Source organism: Podarcis filfolensis (assembly GCF_964270895.1).
Source record: "Podarcis filfolensis genome assembly, chromosome: 14".
NCBI lineage: Eukaryota > Metazoa > Chordata > Lepidosauria > Squamata > Lacertidae > Podarcis > Podarcis filfolensis.
Window position 1 is genome coordinate 50,473,339 of NC_139616.1, and position 18,679 is coordinate 50,492,017.

Consider the following 18,679-nt stretch of genomic DNA (forward strand, 5'->3'; position numbering starts at 1 on the left):
TTTCAGCATGCTGTGCTTCTAGAGCTGCTTCTACATCCCAACCCTATGCAAGTTTACTTGGAAGTAGATATCCTTGCAGTTGAGAGGCTGCTATCTCCTAAGGCTTTCAAGGGACTTAAAATGCTCCTTCTCCTTTCAGAGTTATAAATTAGCCCAAGAAAAGGAAGCATGAAAATGCCTAGGAAGGCAATGAGAAGGGACCATGTCTCAGTGGAGAAACATGGAAGGAGATCAGTCTTGTTGGCCCTTGATGTCTCTCTGCCTCTGGCTTTGATCAAGGATTTCTATTCTCTTTCTGCTTGTTCAGGGCTGGAGCTCAAAGGGAGAAAATATTCTCACAGTATCGTTTGCGATCTGTTTGTCTTCCTTCAATTACTGGGCCAAGCTTGTTTCCTTCGATGTGAGAAGAGGCCAGGTGAGAATTCCTTGTCGTGGAAGTGGCTGGAGAGAGGGAGTTTTGCCACGGGTTCCCTTGGAAGATGGAGCAAGCTTTCTTTCTGCTGCTCTGGGGGCGAGCACCCAAACCGATGGATTCACTTGCAAGGAAGGATATTCCGGCAAAACCTTAGGAAGAATGTTCTATGAGCCATGTGTCAGTGGAATAAGTAAAGGTAAAGGTAAAAGGGACCCTTGACAGTTAAGTCCAATCGTGAACGACTCTGGGGTTGTGGCGCTCATCTCGCTTTACAGGCCGAGGGAGCTGACGTTTGTCCACTCCGCAGACAGTTTTTCCAGGTCAGCACACAGAAACGCTGTTTACCTTCCCACTGGAGTGGTACCTATTAATCTACTTGCACTTTTTGTCGTGCTTTCGAACTGCTAGGTTGGCAGGAGCTGGGGCCGAGCAACAGGAGCTCACCCCATTGTGGGGATTCGAACCACCGACCTTTTGATTGGCAAGCTCAAGGCTCAGTGGTTTAGACCACAATGCTACCCGCATCCATGGAATAGACTTCCTCAAAAGATGGTGGGCTCTCTTTCCTTGAAGGCTTTTAAACAGAGGTTGGATCCCTTTCAACTCTATGATTCTATGACAAACATGAAGACAGATTGAGGGGGGATCCAGCTGCCATGGTTACTCTGGTGGCAACCTTTGAGGGGGTCCAACTCTAGTCCTCTGCACCCTGATGCTGTTGTTTTAAATCCAGAGAGCTCTTGCCTGCCAGTCTCTGGCCTCAGCGAGTTCCTGATCACATAACATCAAGCTCAGAGCCAGGATCCCAGAAATGGGGGCGGGCGGCAGGCTTTTGAGCAAGCAAAAAGGCTGCTTCAGTCTCAGTCTCCCTTAGATACATTGACAAAATCAATGTCTGGTGGTGAACATCTGCATTGAAATCAAAATTGAAAGTGAATGGGGCTACGTTGCAAAGATTACCAAATGCTTCTGGCAGCTGTGAGGCTAGAAGTAGCCAGTCACGGAAAGGCCGCAGTCACCCCCACCTCACAGGGGTGTCGTGTGGGTTGGGGCACCAGGGCAGTTTCCCTGGGTGCAAAATTATTAGGGGTGCAAAAATTCAAAAGGGGGAAAAAAGTAGTACAGCGGTACCTCGGGTTAAGAACTTAATTCATTCTGGAGGTCCGTTCTTAAACTGAAACTGTTCTTAACCTGAAGCACCACTTTAGCTAATGGGGCCTCCCGCTGCCGCTGTGCCGCTGCCACACGATTTCTGTTCTCATCCTGAAGCAAAGTTCTTAACCTGAGGTAATATTTCTGCGTTAGCGAAGTCTGTAACCTGAAGCGTATGTAACCTGAAGCATATGTAACCCGAAGTACCACTGTAATGATAAATTAAGAAGAAGAAGAGTTTGGATTTGATATCCTGCCTTTCACTCCCTTTGAGGAGTCTCAAAGCGGCTCACATTCTCCTTTCCCTTCCTCCCCCACAACAAACACTCTGTGAGGTGAGTGGGGCTGAGAGACTTCAGAGAAGTGTGACTGGCCCAAGGTCACCCAGCAGCTGCATGTGGAGGAGCAGAGACGCGAACCTAGTTCCCCAGATTACGAGACTACCGCTCTTAACAACTACACCGCAATGGCTCTCTAATTAAGAATAGAGTGCCCTCCCTCTCACAGAGAATATCTCCCAGTTTTCACACGGGCAGACTGAGGAGCAGATTTGGGTGTTGGCCAGTTGTTAGGGCACCCTCTGTATGGGCTTTAGAAAGATACCCGCTCCTGACCAATCCCCCGTCCCACTCTCAGCTGTGCTCAGTACTCATGGGGCACCGCAGCTGCCACTCAGGTCTCTAAGCTATTGCCCCTTTGTTCCAGCCTATCGGCAGGTGGTGTCAAGTATATTTGCCTTGCCCCGGGCACTAGCAACCCACAATACACCACTGCCACCTCCAAGGGATGGCGGGGATGTCCAAATGCTCGACTCAGCCCTGGAGGGTAGGTAAAGGATACAAACAAACAGGATAAATTTGACATGACTTGGTTTACTTATATTAATGATGTGAATGCATAGCTGTCAACTTACAGATTTGAAAATAAGGGACCAGCAGCCTTGAAAATAAGGGACCAGCAGCCAAAATAAGGGACCTGCAGCCTCACCTGTTCCAGGCACTCCAGTCTTCCTGTCCTCCTGCAGTCTGGTCAAACTCATGCTGGGTAGCTTCGAGAACACTGTCCAACCAACTTTGTAACCAGAGGTTCAACTGACTAGAATCTGAATCACAAGCACCACAAGGCCTATGCAGCCTCAACTTAAGATGGCTCCCCAGCCTGGCTTTGCACTGCAAAGTTTGCAGCAGCACGTGCAACAAAATGGCGTCCAGCATTCAAAAACCCCCTCAGCTTGCATTAACTAGCCACACACAAGGCATGCAAGCTCCACCCCCCCAGTCGTTCTTAGACTTCTTATTGGGTGAGCAACACAGCCAAGCAACACAGTTGGAGCCTCCCTCCGCCCTGGCCGGCAGGGAGGGAGGGAGAGGAGCTGCTTCCTTTGAAATTTAAGGGACATCCTTTAAGGGACATTTAAGGGACATCCATCAATAAGGGACAGCAGCGGGGCATGGCGCTGGAATAAGGGACTGTCCCTTCAAATAAGGGACACTTGACAGCTATGTGTGAATGGCAATAAAACCAGGATAAATAAATAAATAAAACCAATAAAATTAGGCGCCAATCAACAGATGCATCTTTATAGTGTGGATATTTTTGTTTTGCTGTATTTTGGAGAAATCAATAACAAAAATAATTGTTTTTGAAAGGAAGCAGTAGGAACCTGGTTTTGTTCCTCAGCTGAGGATACTGTAGACTGTGACTCCACATCCTGTTCCATGCCCAGATTCCAGAGTCATGCCAGTGAGTGACACCCAATTCTGATTCACTTTTTCAGAGTATTAAAGGGAGACAGCAGAAATGCTAAAATATTGCTTGTGTGCAGTAAAGGACAGAATGAGGGCCAATAAACTGCAACTCAATCAGACAAGATGGAAGTATTGTTTCTAAATGGTCTGACTGCGCAGATGAGCAGCATTTGCCCAGATTCGGATGGAACTGCAATCCTTCCAAAAGAAATAGGTTTGAAGTCGGGGGGGGGGGGGCTCCTCAATCCAGTTCTGTCTACAGAATCACAGGTTGCTTCCATGGCACAGTGAACCTCATACCATCTTAGACTGATGTGCCAGCTGCAACCCAACTGGTCTCAGTTGTTCATGCTCTTGTATCCTTGAAATTAGGGTGTGCTCACAAGGCCCCTGATTCAAAATATTGAGGGGGCAGGAGCCCCAAGCGCCCCCTGTACCAGGTGGCAGTGTACTGTAGTGTATATCGTGCCAAAGGCAGATAATTGAAAATAGAGCTTCAATATTGCTTCCTGGGAACAGGTGATACAATCATATTACATGGGTCTTTCACCAACTGCAACTACTGCTTCTGAGCTGTTTCCAGACCCAGTTTTACACACTGTAAGGTGACTCTAACAACTCAACAAGGGAAGCTGTGTTTAACAAGGGATGTTTAATCTACTAAACCACAGCAGATCTTATTTCTCTCCAGAGTGGTATTTAAATTGGGTTTGCACTGGTGGATTGGTCCTGTTTCTGCAAGAGCATTTCCACACACAGAGTTTTGAAAGAATGCATCTGAGTCACATGGACCCAGATAAATCACATTACCCAGGACTGTGATGTGTGTAAATTCTAGGAAGGAGTTTTTGCAATCCTGGCTTGCACTGATTCAGTTTCCTGTCATTCAGTGGTCATGATTTGATGCCATAGTGATTCTTTCTTCCCAAGCAACCCTAAGGAATTCAAGTTGCATGTGCTCTGTATGGATCCCTTAACAAAATCTTCTCAGCACCCTCCCCAAACTACAGTTCCCAGAATTCCATGGGGGAAGCCAAGACTGGTAAACTGGTCTCGGACTGATACAAAATTGTAGGCTGGGCATGCTCCAATTAATCATCATTGATGATCTGGTTTTAAAGGGGACTTTTAAAATCTACGGTACTTTATACTACAAGAATTTTCAAGATGCCTTGCAACCAAATATATATAATATTGTTTTAAAAAATCTCCAAAACAGCCTTGAAATAATAGAAGCGACAGATCAGGCAAATAGAGGAATATTAAAGGATGGACAAATTTGCTAATTTGGGTTTCCCACTCTGCAAGTCTTAGATTTGCTTCGCCCCAATTCCACAGAGGGGTTTGCATGAACATTTGCACACATTCTTGGCGCCCATTTTCCTTGCAGACACACTTTTGTATGAATGTTTCACAGTGCAAGCATTTTCTTTTTGTATTGTATTTTTATGTTGTGAACCACCCTGAGTTCTACAAATGAAGGGCTGGATACAAATTTAATAAGCAAAATAAATAAACTATTGTAAATTTTGGCGAATTTGAACAGAATGAAAGCATTTTGGGGTATTTTCCTGAATAGAACACATCGTTTAATGTTACTTTCACTAAGATACACATTTTTGCATGAATCTTCCACTGACAATGCACTAACAACACCCATTTTTGTGGGTGTTCTGTGGCTGGAAAACTTCAGTGCCAAATTCAGAGAAGTGTGAAGCTATAAAGAGAGCTCTGTTTCAGTTTGCAAATCAGTCTGATCTGCTGGAACTATTAGGAGTTCTCTTTGGGGAAACTTCCCAGAGCAACACCCGAAGCTTTTGCACTTGCTACCGAGGTGATTGAGACACGACCAGGCTTCACTCCTCCTTTTGGGGACCACCTCGTGGCACCATCTTCAGAACTATTGGTTTCTCCGGCACTAAGAAGGCTTGGTTGCTCATCTTAAGGGGAATCTGCAGCAGGGTGAGAATCGAGACAGCAATCAGCACATCAGTTAACCCATCTTAACATCAAGACCCCAGCAGAAGATCACAGGGGAGTTTCCCTGGCTTAAATCAAAACATGCAGTATGGTGCTATCTATCTGACTTGGGCAAGGGACACGGGAGGCATTGTGGGTTAAACCACAGAGCCTAGGACTTGCCGATCAGAAGGTTGGCGGTTCGAATCCCCACGATGGGGTGAGCTCCTGTTGCTCGGTCCCTGCTCCTGCCAACCTAGCAGTTCGAAAGCACGTCAAAGTGCAAGTAGATAAATAGGTACCGTTCTGGCGGGAAGGTAAACAGCGTTTCCGTGCGCTGCTCTGGTTCTCCAGAAGCGGCTTAGTCATGCTGGCCACATGACCCGGAAGCTGTCTGCGGACAAACGCTGGCTCCCTTGGCCTATAGAGCGAGATGAGCGACGCAACCCCAGAGTCGGTCACGACTGGACCTAATGGTCAGGGGTCCCTTTACCTTTACCTATGCCTTGGGCACTGGTGCCAGACATTGAAACTCCAAGTGTCATGCCCCTTGCCCCTTCATTTTACACACACACACAAACACACACACACACACCATCCAGCCTCCTCACCGGAGTTTCCTTGCAGACCCTGAAGGAAAAATGCTGCACCAGGATTGCAATGGCCACCTTCATCGTGACGAGAGCAAAGCGCATTCCCAGGCAGTTCCGGGGACCAGCTCCAAAGGGCAGGTATAGGTAGGGATCCACTTGATCCTTGTTCTCTTTGCTGAACCTGGTTGCGTTCACAGAGACGAGAGAAATGGAGGCTGGGTAAGGAACCAGAAGGGGCAGATCTGATGCATTGATAGGAGAGGCAAAAGAAGAAGAAGGCAGCAGCTCAGGGCTCCCAACAAGGGGACATTGCTCACCACCAGCTGGTTCTCAGTTGCTGGTCCTCAGCTGCATCCACCAGCTGAATCAAGTGGGGACGGTGCTGCGTAGTGTCGCACAAATGGAGGTCATGAGTGCAGTACCCACCGGTACCACCTATGGTGTCTGTGATGCAAAAGGTCCCCTCCAGAGTCTCTTTGCTCTTCCTGCTCAGATTACACTGTTTGAAGAGACCCCTTTCATTATGGTCAGGATGGAGCAAATCCCCACTGCGCAGTGGACTGGGTAGCTGGGGGGGATGGTGTGTCGGGGGGGAGGGAGTGCAGAGCTAGAGAGACACATGGCTGCCAACGCTGCTGCCACTGATGGCAGTGGAAACATTTATTCTACATTGGCTCCCAGTACGTTTCCAAGCACAATTCAAAGTGTTGGTGCTGACCTTTAAAGCCCTAAACAGCCTCGGTCCTGTATACCAGAAGGAGCGTCTCCACCCCCATTGTTCTGCCTGGACACTGAGGTCCAGCTCCAAGGGCCTTCTGGCGGTTCCCTCCCTGCGAGAAGCCAAATTACAGGGAACCAGGCAGGGGGGCTTCTTGGTGGTGGTGCCCGCCCTGTGGAACGTCCTCCCACCAGATGTCAAAGAGAACAACAACTACCAGACTTTTAGAAGACATCTGAAGGCAGCCCTGTTTAGGGAAGCTTTTAATGTTTGATGTATTACAGTGTTTTAATATCTGGTTGGAAACCGCCCAGAGTGGCTGGGGAAGCCCAGCCAGATGGGCGGGGTATAAATAATAAATTATTGTTATTATTGTTATTATTCTTGGCTTGGCAGCTCAGCCACCTTCCAGCTTAGCCAGCACAGCTGGCCAGGCCAAAAGGAGAAGGACACACCACCCAAACCCAAAGGCCCAGCCAGGATTCAGCTTGCCTCCCTGTGGCTCTGGAAGGTGGCAGGACCTCAGCCAAGAGAGGGAGCCTGTTATAGGGGTGCCTGGATGTGCCCTTCTCAGAATTTTGTGCCCGGGGCCCAGGATTGCATGCCAACCCTCCCTTCCATTCTGGATAGGGGAGTGCAGTGCCTCCTTTCCCTGCCCCCACCAGATTGGGGCAGCTCATGTGGGACATGGCCACACTATTTTGGGGTCCCACTTCTTTTCTCCCCTTGTGAACGTGGCACCCATTTAGTGGCTTGCCACCCTCTCTCAACAGCAGCCATTCTGTGCCACGTCACACCTCGTGGCAGGCATTTTATGAATAGCAACCCCAGCATTTGCTCAAAATTACAGGTGTACCCCCAGGCCCGAAAAAGTTGGTGATTTATTTTCACCTCCAGTTGGGCATCTGCAAAATGCTGGTATCACAATTGGCATTGTGATGTTTCTATCACTTTCTAATTCTATTACAGTTCGTTTGCTATGTTTATATGCCTTAAGTCCCTGTGGGATATAAATAAATGTAACCAAATGATGATGGTGATGATGTCAGCAGCCCAGCTGAGGCTGAAATCAGGAGCAGCTGATGATCTACTAGTGGTTGGGTGGATCTTTCACTCATGTCATTCGAACATGTGGCCTTTCATCAGGTGGCGTATATTCAGAGCACAAGGTTTTTTGCAGTGGGATAGGAAGGGTTACCTCTCAGGTCTGAATTCGTCAGGTTCTGGCCAGTATTCAGGGTCCCGATGAAGCGTATAGGGAGGAATGATCACATTCATGTCCTTCAGGATAGTCACCCCATTGATTTCTACATCTTTCTTGCAGGTCCTTTCAATCCGTCCTCCAAGGGGATACAGCCTTTGCGTTTCACTCAGGACCATGTCAAGATATTCCAGTTGCATGATGGCATCGTACGTGAGAGGAGCCTTTGGGGGGATTCAAGGGGGGAGATGAATTGTAACCAGTGAGACCCTAAACCAGGCTCACACAGAGACCTTCAGAAGGAAAGATCTCAGTTGAGGTGGCCTTGTTCTGAGATTTCTGCCCATGAATGTGAAAACCTCCGTGGGTTGCATTCAACAGCTGCACAGGTGGAATGCAACTTACGCAACTGATCTGTTTCTCTCTCCACTGCCCCAATCTAAGATGGCTCAGGTGCTAAGATCCTCAGGTGAGCGCCTTCTCTTCGTCCCATCAACATCAGAAGCCCAGCTGGTGATGACTCAAGAGAGACAGGGCCTTTTCTGTGGCTGCTCTGAGATTGCACTATTCCCTCCCAAGAGAGGATAGACTGGCTCCCTCTCTGTCATCCCTCTGCCAGCAGGCTAAGACCTTCCAGTTCAAACAGGCCTTTGAAATCTAAGGTCCAGGTGATGCTGACCACTGGGCTGATGTCAGGGCAAACTGGATTTTAACTGCTGGTACTAAATTGTGTTTTGGTGTATTTTCACTTTAGTTTCTAACTGGTTCATTTTTATTACTCCTCTGTCCCTGCCCCCCAAATTAGATAAATAACTCTCCTGTAACTCCCCCACCCAAAAAACCTTCTCCATTAGGTCCGGCCTCACCTTTGCAACCTGCACATTCTCACCTTTTTGGGCAGTACGGTATCTATCTCATCTTGAAGCTTCTGCTGGACATCTGGGTGAGTAGCCAAGAGGTAGGCAGCATAACCCAGGGAGTTGCTGGTGGGTTCGTATCCAGCAAAGACAAAGATGAAGGACTGGGCCAGGATTTCAATGTCAGTCAAACCTGCAAACAAGCAGAAGTGAGAGAGTTCAAGTGTAAACAAGTACAGCCTGTAGTCTGGCTGGGAACATGATCCGTGCAGGTAACATGCATTGCATTGCACTGCAATGCAATGGTTTTCTTTTCTTCCCAAACAATAGTGCCGAAATCAAAACAGTAGCTCATGCGTTTCTCTCCCTCTGGGGTTGTTTGATGCACTCAAGAACAGGGCCAAGAAATGGCCAGGTTCCCAAGGTTACTAATAACACCTTGGCTTTTTAAAAAAAGAAAACCACAAAACCCTATATTGTCTTCTTTTCTCTGTTGTTTTAAACAATCCAGCAGTCTCTGGGAAAACAACTTCCTGGTTCACAGGTAGAGCAGCAACACCTTGTTGATCAGTCCTTGCAGCACACACATAATAAAGGACCATGCAATGGGCAGTGGCTTCCTAAGCAGGCAGTAACTCACTCTGGGGGGGGGATTTCCTAGGGGGTGCCAAGAGGCAAGGGGGTGCTGGACTATCAGATTTTGAAAAGCTGGTCTCACGGGATCAAATTCATGAGTTTTGTTGAATTAATTAAACTAAACCCTTTTAATGCGATTTTTCAATCAATGTGCAATCAATTGTTGCCGTTTTGAATTTTATTGTGTCATTGTCTTCCTTAGGGTGTTGTGCAAATCACTATTTGGATAGTAATGCTTTTGAGAGGGGAGGAAGTACTGAGAATGAGTTTGTGGAATCAAGGGGGTGGTGGCCCAGGAAAAAAAATGGGAATTACTTCTGGGAACAGTCCTGCAGGCAACTTAAATAAGAGGGAAAGTAATATTCTGAGGCCTTTACCACTGAGTGTAATGACAAGGCAGAGTAGGGCCTTTTAGGTTGTGGCTCTCTTTCTGTGCAAAACTCTCCCCAGCAAGGTCTGCCAAGCGCCTTCACTGACCTCTTTTTAGCACCAGGGAAAGGCTTCCCCCTGGCTTTTGATAGACTGAGATGATGCTTTGCTGCTACTAGTCTACTAGTCTGCTGCCCAAGCTTCCTATGGCTCTTATGGGACCTGTTTTGTTCTGCTTTATGGTATAATGTATTTATATTTATATTTAAAATATGACTTAAGTCGCTTGGAGACGTTTGAGTTACAAGAGACTGGAAAGTCATTATCATCAACAACATACGAAGATTGGGGGGTTGGTTTGGAATCGTGTCTGTGGGTGCAGTCTTGTTTCTGGCATCCTTCTGTCTTGAGAGTGTGCCTCTGGGGATGAAGTCAAATTGCTGTATTTGCAGCACTGAAGTGACCCCTCCAGAACCCCAAGCTTGGGCTGTGTGTCTGGAGGTCCTGGGCTGCCCAGAAGACCAGAACCCCCCTCCTGGCCTTGCTGATGTCCAAAGGAAAGCAGAGCAAGACATTTGGCACCAGCTGCAGGAGTTGCTGGAAGGAGATGTACAAGACGCCATCCAATCATCTTAGAGACTTAGGCACAAACCCCTGAGAAAGAGCCAGTGTGGTGTAGTGGTTAAGAGTGGTAGACTCATAATCTGGTGAACCGGGTTCGCGTCTCCGCTCCTCCACATGCAGCTGCTGGGTGACCTTGGGTGAGTCACACTTCTTTGAAGTCTCTTAGCCTCACTCACCTCACAGAGTGTTTATTGTGGGGGAGGAAGGGAGAGGAAAATGTTAGCCGCTTTGAAACGCCTTCAGGTAATGGTAAAGCGGGATATCTTCTTCTTCCACTCTGGATTTGTGTAGAGTTTACTCCTCAGCCTTTTCTTCTCCCAAAGATATCCCACCAAAGTTTAGGATCAGAGTTTTCCCACTCCTAGATGGGCTGCCTTCCCAGGTGGACGAGACCCATTTGCCCCTCACTTCCCTCCACAGCACATGCAGAGACTGTCTTTGGACACACTATTGGTCTCTTCCACTCAATCTGCTGGAGCCTGTCTTCACGTGCAAGTGAAGTTCCTAAGTCATCGAGGATTTGGGCAATTTCAACTCCTCAGGAAAGACAACTTGGGAACATGATCTGTGTAGGCAACATTCATTGCACTGCATTTTTCAAACTGGGATAGGCAATTTCAAGTCTTCAGGAAATACAACTTCCCTTCAGGTCAGTTAAACTGTGTGGCATTACCTTTATAGGAGTGGTTCAAGCCATTGCTCTGGTGGTCAGTCTTGGCACTTTGGGAGTCAATCATCAGCTGCAGGAAGTCCACCCGGCCCTAACCAGAAAACAAATAAACCAGTGGAGGAAATGTGTGGCAGAGAGATGGTTTGAAGCCCCTGGTTTTTTAAAGGGCTAAATACAGCCGTGAGAACTGGCCCCCTTTGCCCTTGAGGACAGTGGCCGTGTGATCATCTCACTGTACTTAGGCACAACCGGACATACTGAGGGGGTAAGAGAGTCAAGATATTAGGCTGTTTTGTGGAGCAAAAAGCAGTGAAGCAGCACAGAGAAAAGTTGACACCTAGGGGATTTTTCAGTGAAAAATCACACCCACACACAAAATGAAAGCCCTTTTCCATGTCAAAGATATTCACCCCCAAATTACGGCACAATTCTTACCTTTTGCCCTTCTTTCTGCCGTGTTTCCTTCATTTTTGCAAAGGACCTTGAAAAGAAGCTTAAAGCTTCTGCGTTGAATAAATTCACATTCATTAATTTGAGAAGAGGAATCAAGAATGGGAACGTGGCTGCAAGAGACAGAAATCATACGGTGAACAGGAATCAACCTTCCTGAAGCAAAGCATTAGATATGCTGATTGGTAGATAGATTTCTGTAGATAATTATTGATAAACTTTGGTTTGGTCTAAGGATCATAGCTTGCAAGCCTTAATAGAGCCTGGTCAACCTCATTGTGAATCTCAGGGTTGCAATTTCTGTATATGCAATCCATGTATGAAGTTATGTGCATTTTGTTACATTGCATGCACACTGATTACACCCTCCCAGAACTTCCCACACATGTACCTAACGGTAGGGCCAGTTCTTATAATCATCCTTGCAATATTTTAGATCCAAGTGCAGTCTAGAAAGAAATCATATTTTGGAAAGGCCGTCATGGCTCAATGGTCGACCCACATTTGGTCCTTGTGACCAGGCTGGGCTGGGAATGCCCCCTGTCAGAAACCCTGGAGGACCTAGTAGAAAATTCTGTAGAAAATTCTGTGCTTGATGGACCAGTTATTATGTTTCCATAATAACCAGGCTGCAAACTTCCACTGGGCCATCAGAAATCAGAAGCCAACTTACCTATCAAAACGATGCGTGGATCAAAAGCGGCAAACTTGGTCATCTTCTTCATCTCCTTGACAAAAGGATCTGCAGGGTTGTTCATAGAGTCAATGTTCACACCAAATGAAGTACTGGTGACGACATCCATGCTGTAGGCTCCAAAGACGCTGGGGAGGGAACAGAGCAGCCAAATCAGGCTCTCAGTATACTTAGGATTTTCCATAGGCCTGTTTCTGGCCACCCAATGTGATCTGGATTCGCCTCAAAGGCAGCCCACATGGTATGCTATGCTATTTTTGACTGAGGCCTTTCCTGACTCAAACCACTTACTCCTTCATAACCACGAATTCATTCTTTTCCACTTTCTTCTGAACGTTTTGCATCAAAACCTCCCCGTAGTGTTTGATGATGGGAAACATCTGAAATACAAATCAATGAACAGAGATGTCAACACCTAACGGCAGTTGAGCTTCCTGGCTCCAATGGAGTTCTAGAAATCCTGTGACTTGCTCATCACTCATCAAAAATGCAATCACGGAAGATGGGCTTCATTTTTTGTTTCGCTTTGGCATTTTTGTTTCGCCATGTTGAGAACTGGCTGATCTAGCTCGTAATGATACTACTTTGCAATTACAGTATATGGAGTGATATCTCCAGGAATCAACCTCCATCTCAGCTCTGATTCGCAGGTGCCCATTAATTAGTCAAATTAATCTAATTAATTATCAATTAAAGTTTGCAGCTCTAGGTTTTTTTTTAAAAGTCAAAGAGATCCACTGGCTTGATATCTGTGGTTGTTTTTTTAAGAGAATGAAGCTGAGAAATAATCCAAAACATAGACTTTGCAACCTAACATTCTTAGGCATTATGCTTCAGCCACTCTTGCTATCAACAGAATTGGATTATCCCCCAGTTTCAGACTGAATAGACTCAATGGTGCTTGAACTGTACGACCCATATTTACCAGTGGAAGAGCTGAATATTTTATTCTTTTCAATACATAATATCTTTTTCCTTTTTTTACCTCCTTGAGCTTCCCGCTGGTGAAGGTTGGAGAGAGAATAGTGCGAATCCTCTTCCATTGTTCGTCCTTTGCCACTGAGACGGCAGACTCCAAGATCCCAACTAAACCTAAATCCTAGAGGAAACAAAGCAGTTTCGAACCATTGAGTGGCAAAGTCAGGTTTTGAACCCATGACAGATATGGAACCAATAATATCCAACAGGGAATTGTAAACAGAATAAACATGGAGGGCAGTGATGGCTGGGTGACTAAGTTCACAGTTGACTTTGGGAGAGGGATTAATCTGCCCTCCCCATTACCCCACCCTGCCCCAGTTTGGCACCAATGGAGTGACGTGTATGAACACTCCTCCTTCCATGATACTATTGTATACTTAAGAAGTGAATGCTTACCCGGCGGTTGGTGAAAGTGGTATAACACTCTTTCACGAGGACAGCTTTTATAATAGCCGGATCCAGCGTAGCTAACATAGGCTTTCGGCCCTCGTAAATCCTGGATTAAGAGTAAAGAATGGTATGTTTTTGAGATCCCAAAGAGATCCAGTTGCAGATAAGAGTATTTTCCCACCCCAGATCATTTCCTCCTTGGGATCAAGCAATGGGATTTGGGTTAACGTGAGAAATACAAGCAGGTCATAAAAGGTCACTTACCCCCAGGTCCTCCCATATTTCTGAAAGCACTCTGTATCAAAGTTCATAAACCCCTGTGGAAAGACATTAAGAAAGTTAAGAACGGCCTTTCTGAACCGGATTAAGGCTCATTTTGAGGAGCACCTCTGATCCCAAGAGGGGGGAGCAGAAAGGGGCCTCAGGAAACCTCTTGAGCAGGGCAGGAATGTCACCAGACACTCACCTTACGATAGGACCAGATATTTCCAAAGAAAGGCAACGGCGATGGACCTGGAATGCCCAGTTTCTTGAAGACCCCATACGGCCAAAATCCATATCTGTTTATTTTGTAAAACGAGAGAGAGAGATGCAAATCTGTCAGCAGAGCATGGAAGCCTGTCCAGGGTTCAGAGGGGAAACCTGGCAGGTTGATGCACCTTTGTTGGGGCTCCTCCTGTTAAAAAATCCCACAAGGAACTGACTTGGGCACCACAGGGCAAAAAATGAGATGATATGGGCTAATATGCAACCCAGGCCTTCAAGAGAGAAGACGAAGAAGAGGAGTTTGGATTTGATATCCCGCTTTATCACTACCCGAAGGAGTCTCCAAGTGGCTAACAATCTCCTTTCCCTTTCGTCCCCCACAACAAACACTCTGTGAGGTGAGTGAGGCAGAGAGACTTCAGAGAAGTGTGACTGGCCCAAGGTCACCCAGCAGCTGCAGGTGGAGGAGCGGAGACGCGAACCCGGTTCACCAGATTACGAGTCCTCCGCTCTTAACTACTACACCACACAAGTACAACTGAATAACTCAAAGTACATTGTTCAGCTGTGGCACACAATGGGTGGGGCCACAGAGCCAGTTGCCCTGGACCCAAAATTCTTAGGGGCAATGAGAAATTTGAAATTATGTACCCTTCCCCTTCAAACATTCTACACAATTTTTCAACATTTTACCATATTTTTCTGGCCATACTGTCCTTATGTAATCCTGATCGGTGAATTACATAATACCTATTTATAGTGTGATTTCCCCTTTGAATATACGGACACTGTTGTGTTCCATAGCTTGCTTTAAGGAAATCATAATTAAGACATTCATACTTCCACCGAGGTGCAACAGGCCCCTCTTTCTCTAGCCTCCTTGTCCCCATGTTGTTTGTAACTCTGACAGTTGCCAGTGCGTATGTGTGCAGATAGTAATTGGATTGCTTGGTTAATTGTGTTGTTCTGACATGTTGACAGGTTAGTTTTCGTTTTCTGCTGACGTAGTAGCCATTTCTTGTTCTTCATAATTCTGTTTCAGCATACTGTGTGTATATATATATGTATGTATGTGTGTGTGTGTGTGTGTGTATATATATATATATATATATTCATTTTTTAATGGTTTAAACATTTTATAGTTCAAATCAGGGAAAATAAATACAGAAAATGGACAAAAGTACAAAGATTCACAAAATGTTTAGGGGAATATGTACCCCTGCATACCCCCAGAAAAAAGCACTATTTTTAACTGTCACTGTTTCAACTGCCAGTTGTGAAAGAAGTTTCTCAAAACTTTAATTAATCAAAACGTATCAGAGATTTACAATGAGCAAAGTCATTCTGCAATTGAAGTTGCCAGAAAACAAGGCAGGGATTTGTGGGCCCCACCTCACTAAGCTTTAAATAGGAGGTTGATGTGGTCAGAAAGCAACTGGCCTGCACAGCTCCTTCAGTGAAATCACCCACCAATTCCTAGTGATCTACTTGCTGCACACCCTGCTCTGCATATATACAATAATAAACAGGCTCCAAAGTTCACCAGCTGATTTCTCCCCTGAAAATCCAGATCTTTCCTTCCCTGTTCTGTTTATCTTTAGCCAACACCCTTGTTTTTCTTTTTCTTTTTGCTGTACTTAACAAGAAACATTATCTTTATTCTTGCATGTGTGTGTGTTGAGTTATATGTAAAAAGATGAAAATGTCAAGCTCAGCATCCCACCTTCCCCTCCCAACCTGAAGGCACAGCTGAGATCAAAATAAAAACAGGAGAGTTCATAAGCCCTGGAGCAGAAAGAGTCCAATCGCTGCTGCTGTCCAGGGCTGTTTTTCTAGAAAAAAAGATGATGGAACTCACCAGGAACCTTCTCTTAGGTGCCCACCTGACAGGTGCCAGAACCCACCTGAGAGGTGGCGGAACTGAGTTCCTGGGAGTTCCCCCTGGGGAAAAAGCCCTACTGCTGTCAATATAAAGGGAAGTGTTAGCACGGCCGCATAATACAAAATGTGACAGGTACACTTTGTCCTGCAGAGTCTTTGTTCTTGGGCAGAATAAAGAGCCACTAGACTGCTTTAAAAGTCATTCAGGGTGGGGGGGATGCTGGTTGCCCTCACAAATTGTTTTTGTATCCATTTTTCACAAAGTGCCATCTCCCAAATTATGTGATACCATTTTTGGTACATCGGTACCTTTTGCTTCTTTTCAATCTCCGGCTATCAATATTCTTGCTGCCGTTAATAAGTAATCAATCTTATGTTCATATAATAGCCCTAGAGTTGTTGCGGCTGAATATACCTAACAATGCTATTTCGGGTGGGGGGTGTTCCCAAAAATATTTTATTAATAAATAAAAGATAAAAGAGCAAAAAGAAATACTGTCACAGAAGTTGAAAGCAGCATAAGGCTGAGAATTGTTGTTGAACTTGTTGTTCCAAAACAGCACACACAAAAATAATTCCTGCCCTGTGATCCCTGAATTGCAGAGGGTTAGAGTAGATGACCCCTGGGGATTCATTCCAGCTTTACAATTCTGTGACCCCCAACTTAATAAAAAATCCTCTTTACTTATATGGTTCTTTATGTTGATTGATATAGCCAGTTGAAGTAAGTAGGTGTTAACCTTCGGGGGTGTTGTTTTTCCAAATCATCCCTTCAGGAATTTAGCTCACAAGTCAGGCAGAGAGACCTGCTTCAACTGCCTCCCCTCTTGAGAATTATCACTGGATACAGAATCGTAGAATCCTAGATCATCCATGACAGATGGCTATCCAACTTCTGCTTAAAAACCTCCACGGAAGGAGAGTCCACCACCTCACATGGGACCCTGTTCCACTGTTGAACAGCTCTTACAAACTCTAGATACCATCCCCATATAGATATATCCATGTAGCAGAAGCAAATATTCTTTTTTAAAACATTAACTATGGGATATAATTAAATCAGAAACGGGAACCAAACACACACATGCTGAGTTCTATTCATATTGGGTTGCAACCATTGCTGGTCCTCCTGAAAGCAGACTCATCGAAATTAATAGACGTGACTAACTTTGATCTATTAATTCCGGTGGGTCTACTCTGACTGAAAGTTGGTTGGATACAACACAGAGAGCCCAACAACAGAGTAATTACATGCTGGGTAGCAAAGAGCTGGGTAGCAAAAGCTCATCCCACCTCTCGCCCTCCATAATGGCTATAGTATTCAATTAGATTGCTATAATGTTCTTTACATGGCTGTGTCCATGAAAACAGTTTAGAAAATTCCAATGGCCCAGTGATAGCCAGAAGCGTTTTGTTCACGGCCAACTGATCAACCCACATGAGGCCAACCCTTCATCAATCTCCAGAGTTGTCACCTGCTTCCCTAGTTTTAAGCTTTAAAGGCCTCACAGTCCTGGGCTAGATAGAATAGATCAGGAATTGGCTGCTTCTGCCCAAGAACTTTGTCCTGTGTCTCCATTCCTTCACTCTCTCCCTCTGCTGTTGAGGGACCACTTCTAGGTGGGTGCCAAATACAGTTTTGTTTCAGATTTATAAGATAAGGCTCTTTCAATATGCTGTGCTTCTGGAGCTGCTTCTACAACCCAACCATATGCAAGCTTCATTGGAAGTAAATATCCTTGCAGATCAGAGGCTACCATCTGCTATGGCTTTCAGGAGAAGCAACAGACTTAAAAGGCCCCCATTTCTTTTTCACAATTAGAAAGCAGCCAAAGAAATGATAAGAGAATGATACATACAGCATGAAAAGGCCCAGGAAGGCAATGAGAAGGAACCATGTCTCAGTGGAGAAGCTTGGAAGGAGATCCATCTTGTTAGCCCTTGATGACTCTCTGGCTTTGAATGAGGATTTCTGCCCTCTTTATACTTGTTCAGGGCTGGAGCTCAAAGAGCAAAAACAAAAATTTCGCAATAGCTTTTGCTATCCATTCGCCTTTGCTCTGATGACTGTCAGGTTGACTCAGTCCAAGTTTCCTTTCTCTGAGGCCGGGTTAGTATTCCTTGTCACGAAAGAGGTGAGGCCTGAGAGAGGGTGTGTTGCCTTGGCTGCCTTCTTATGTAAAAACATCTCCTGCCAAGCGCTCCAGGAGATGCATGATGTCATCTTCTGATTCCTTTTACCACAGAGCAGCTTTCGCTCACCTGGTGCCCTTCAGATCTCTGAAAAGCGAAGGGGCTGTATCATTTGGCCGCCTTTTATGGGGTACAGTTGCCTTATCAAAGTGCCTGGAAGATGGAGCAAGCTTGCTTTCTGCTGCTCTGGAGGTGAGCACCCAAACTGATGGATTCAAGTTACAAGAAAGGAAATTCCATCGAAACCTTAGGGAGAATGTTTTGACTGTAAGAACTGCTTGACAGTGGAACGGTCTCCCTCCAAAGGTGGTGGACTCTCCTTCCTTGGAGGCTTTCCCAACAGAGGTTGGTTTTATTATATTAGTGATATAAATGGCAAAAAGACCAGGATAAGACTCCAATCAACACATACATAACTATAGCGTGGATATTTAAATGCATCCTGAGCAACACGCATTATTTGCCACAGAAGGAGGAAATCCTCTGGCTTCTTCTGCAGTCTGCCTTATCTCTGCCTCTTGGCCCACCTCCTCTCCAGCCTCTGCTTCTGCCTCTGATGCTAGACCACTCTCTGCCCCAGCCTCTTCCTGCTCACTAAACCCTGTTGCCTCTTCCGCTTCTGGCACCTCCTCCCCCCAGTCTGCTCCCTCCTCTCCCTCTGA

General features: G+C 45.8%; 1 protein-coding gene across 1 annotated transcript; it reads right to left on the bottom strand.

Annotated features, from left to right (window-relative positions):
- Window positions 1-4,881: 4,881 nt before the first annotated feature.
- Window positions 4,882-17,840, bottom strand: LOC310749180 (cytochrome P450 3A9-like). Its single transcript, XM_083585759.1, has 13 exons — window positions 17,684-17,840; window positions 13,924-14,017; window positions 13,722-13,774; window positions 13,464-13,563; window positions 13,072-13,185; window positions 12,378-12,466; window positions 12,066-12,214; window positions 11,378-11,505; window positions 10,946-11,033; window positions 8,676-8,836; window positions 7,784-8,010; window positions 5,886-6,048; window positions 4,882-5,267 (listed from the first exon to the last, which is right to left on the bottom strand). The coding sequence occupies exons 1-13, from the start codon at window positions 17,752-17,754 to the stop codon at window positions 5,172-5,174; spliced, it is 1,533 nt and encodes a 510-aa protein (XP_083441885.1). The 5' UTR covers window positions 17,755-17,840; the 3' UTR covers window positions 4,882-5,171.
- Window positions 17,841-18,679: the final 839 nt, after the last annotated feature.

What these genes read in the sequence shown, in the direction of transcription:
- LOC310749180 (XM_083585759.1), bottom strand. Translation starts at nt 17,754, where the DNA reads ATGGATCTCCTTCCAAGCTTCTCCACTGAGACATGGTTCCTTCTCATT. An exon ending in TTCCTGGGCCTTTTCATGCT is followed by an intron (nt 14,018 to 17,683) that starts GTATGTATCATT and finishes CAAAATAAACAG; the next exon opens with ATATGGATTTTGGCCGTATG. An exon ending in CCAGCGGGAAGCTCAAGGAG is followed by an intron (nt 12,467 to 13,071) that starts GTAAAAAAAGGA and finishes TTTGTATTTCAG; the next exon opens with ATGTTTCCCATCATCAAACA.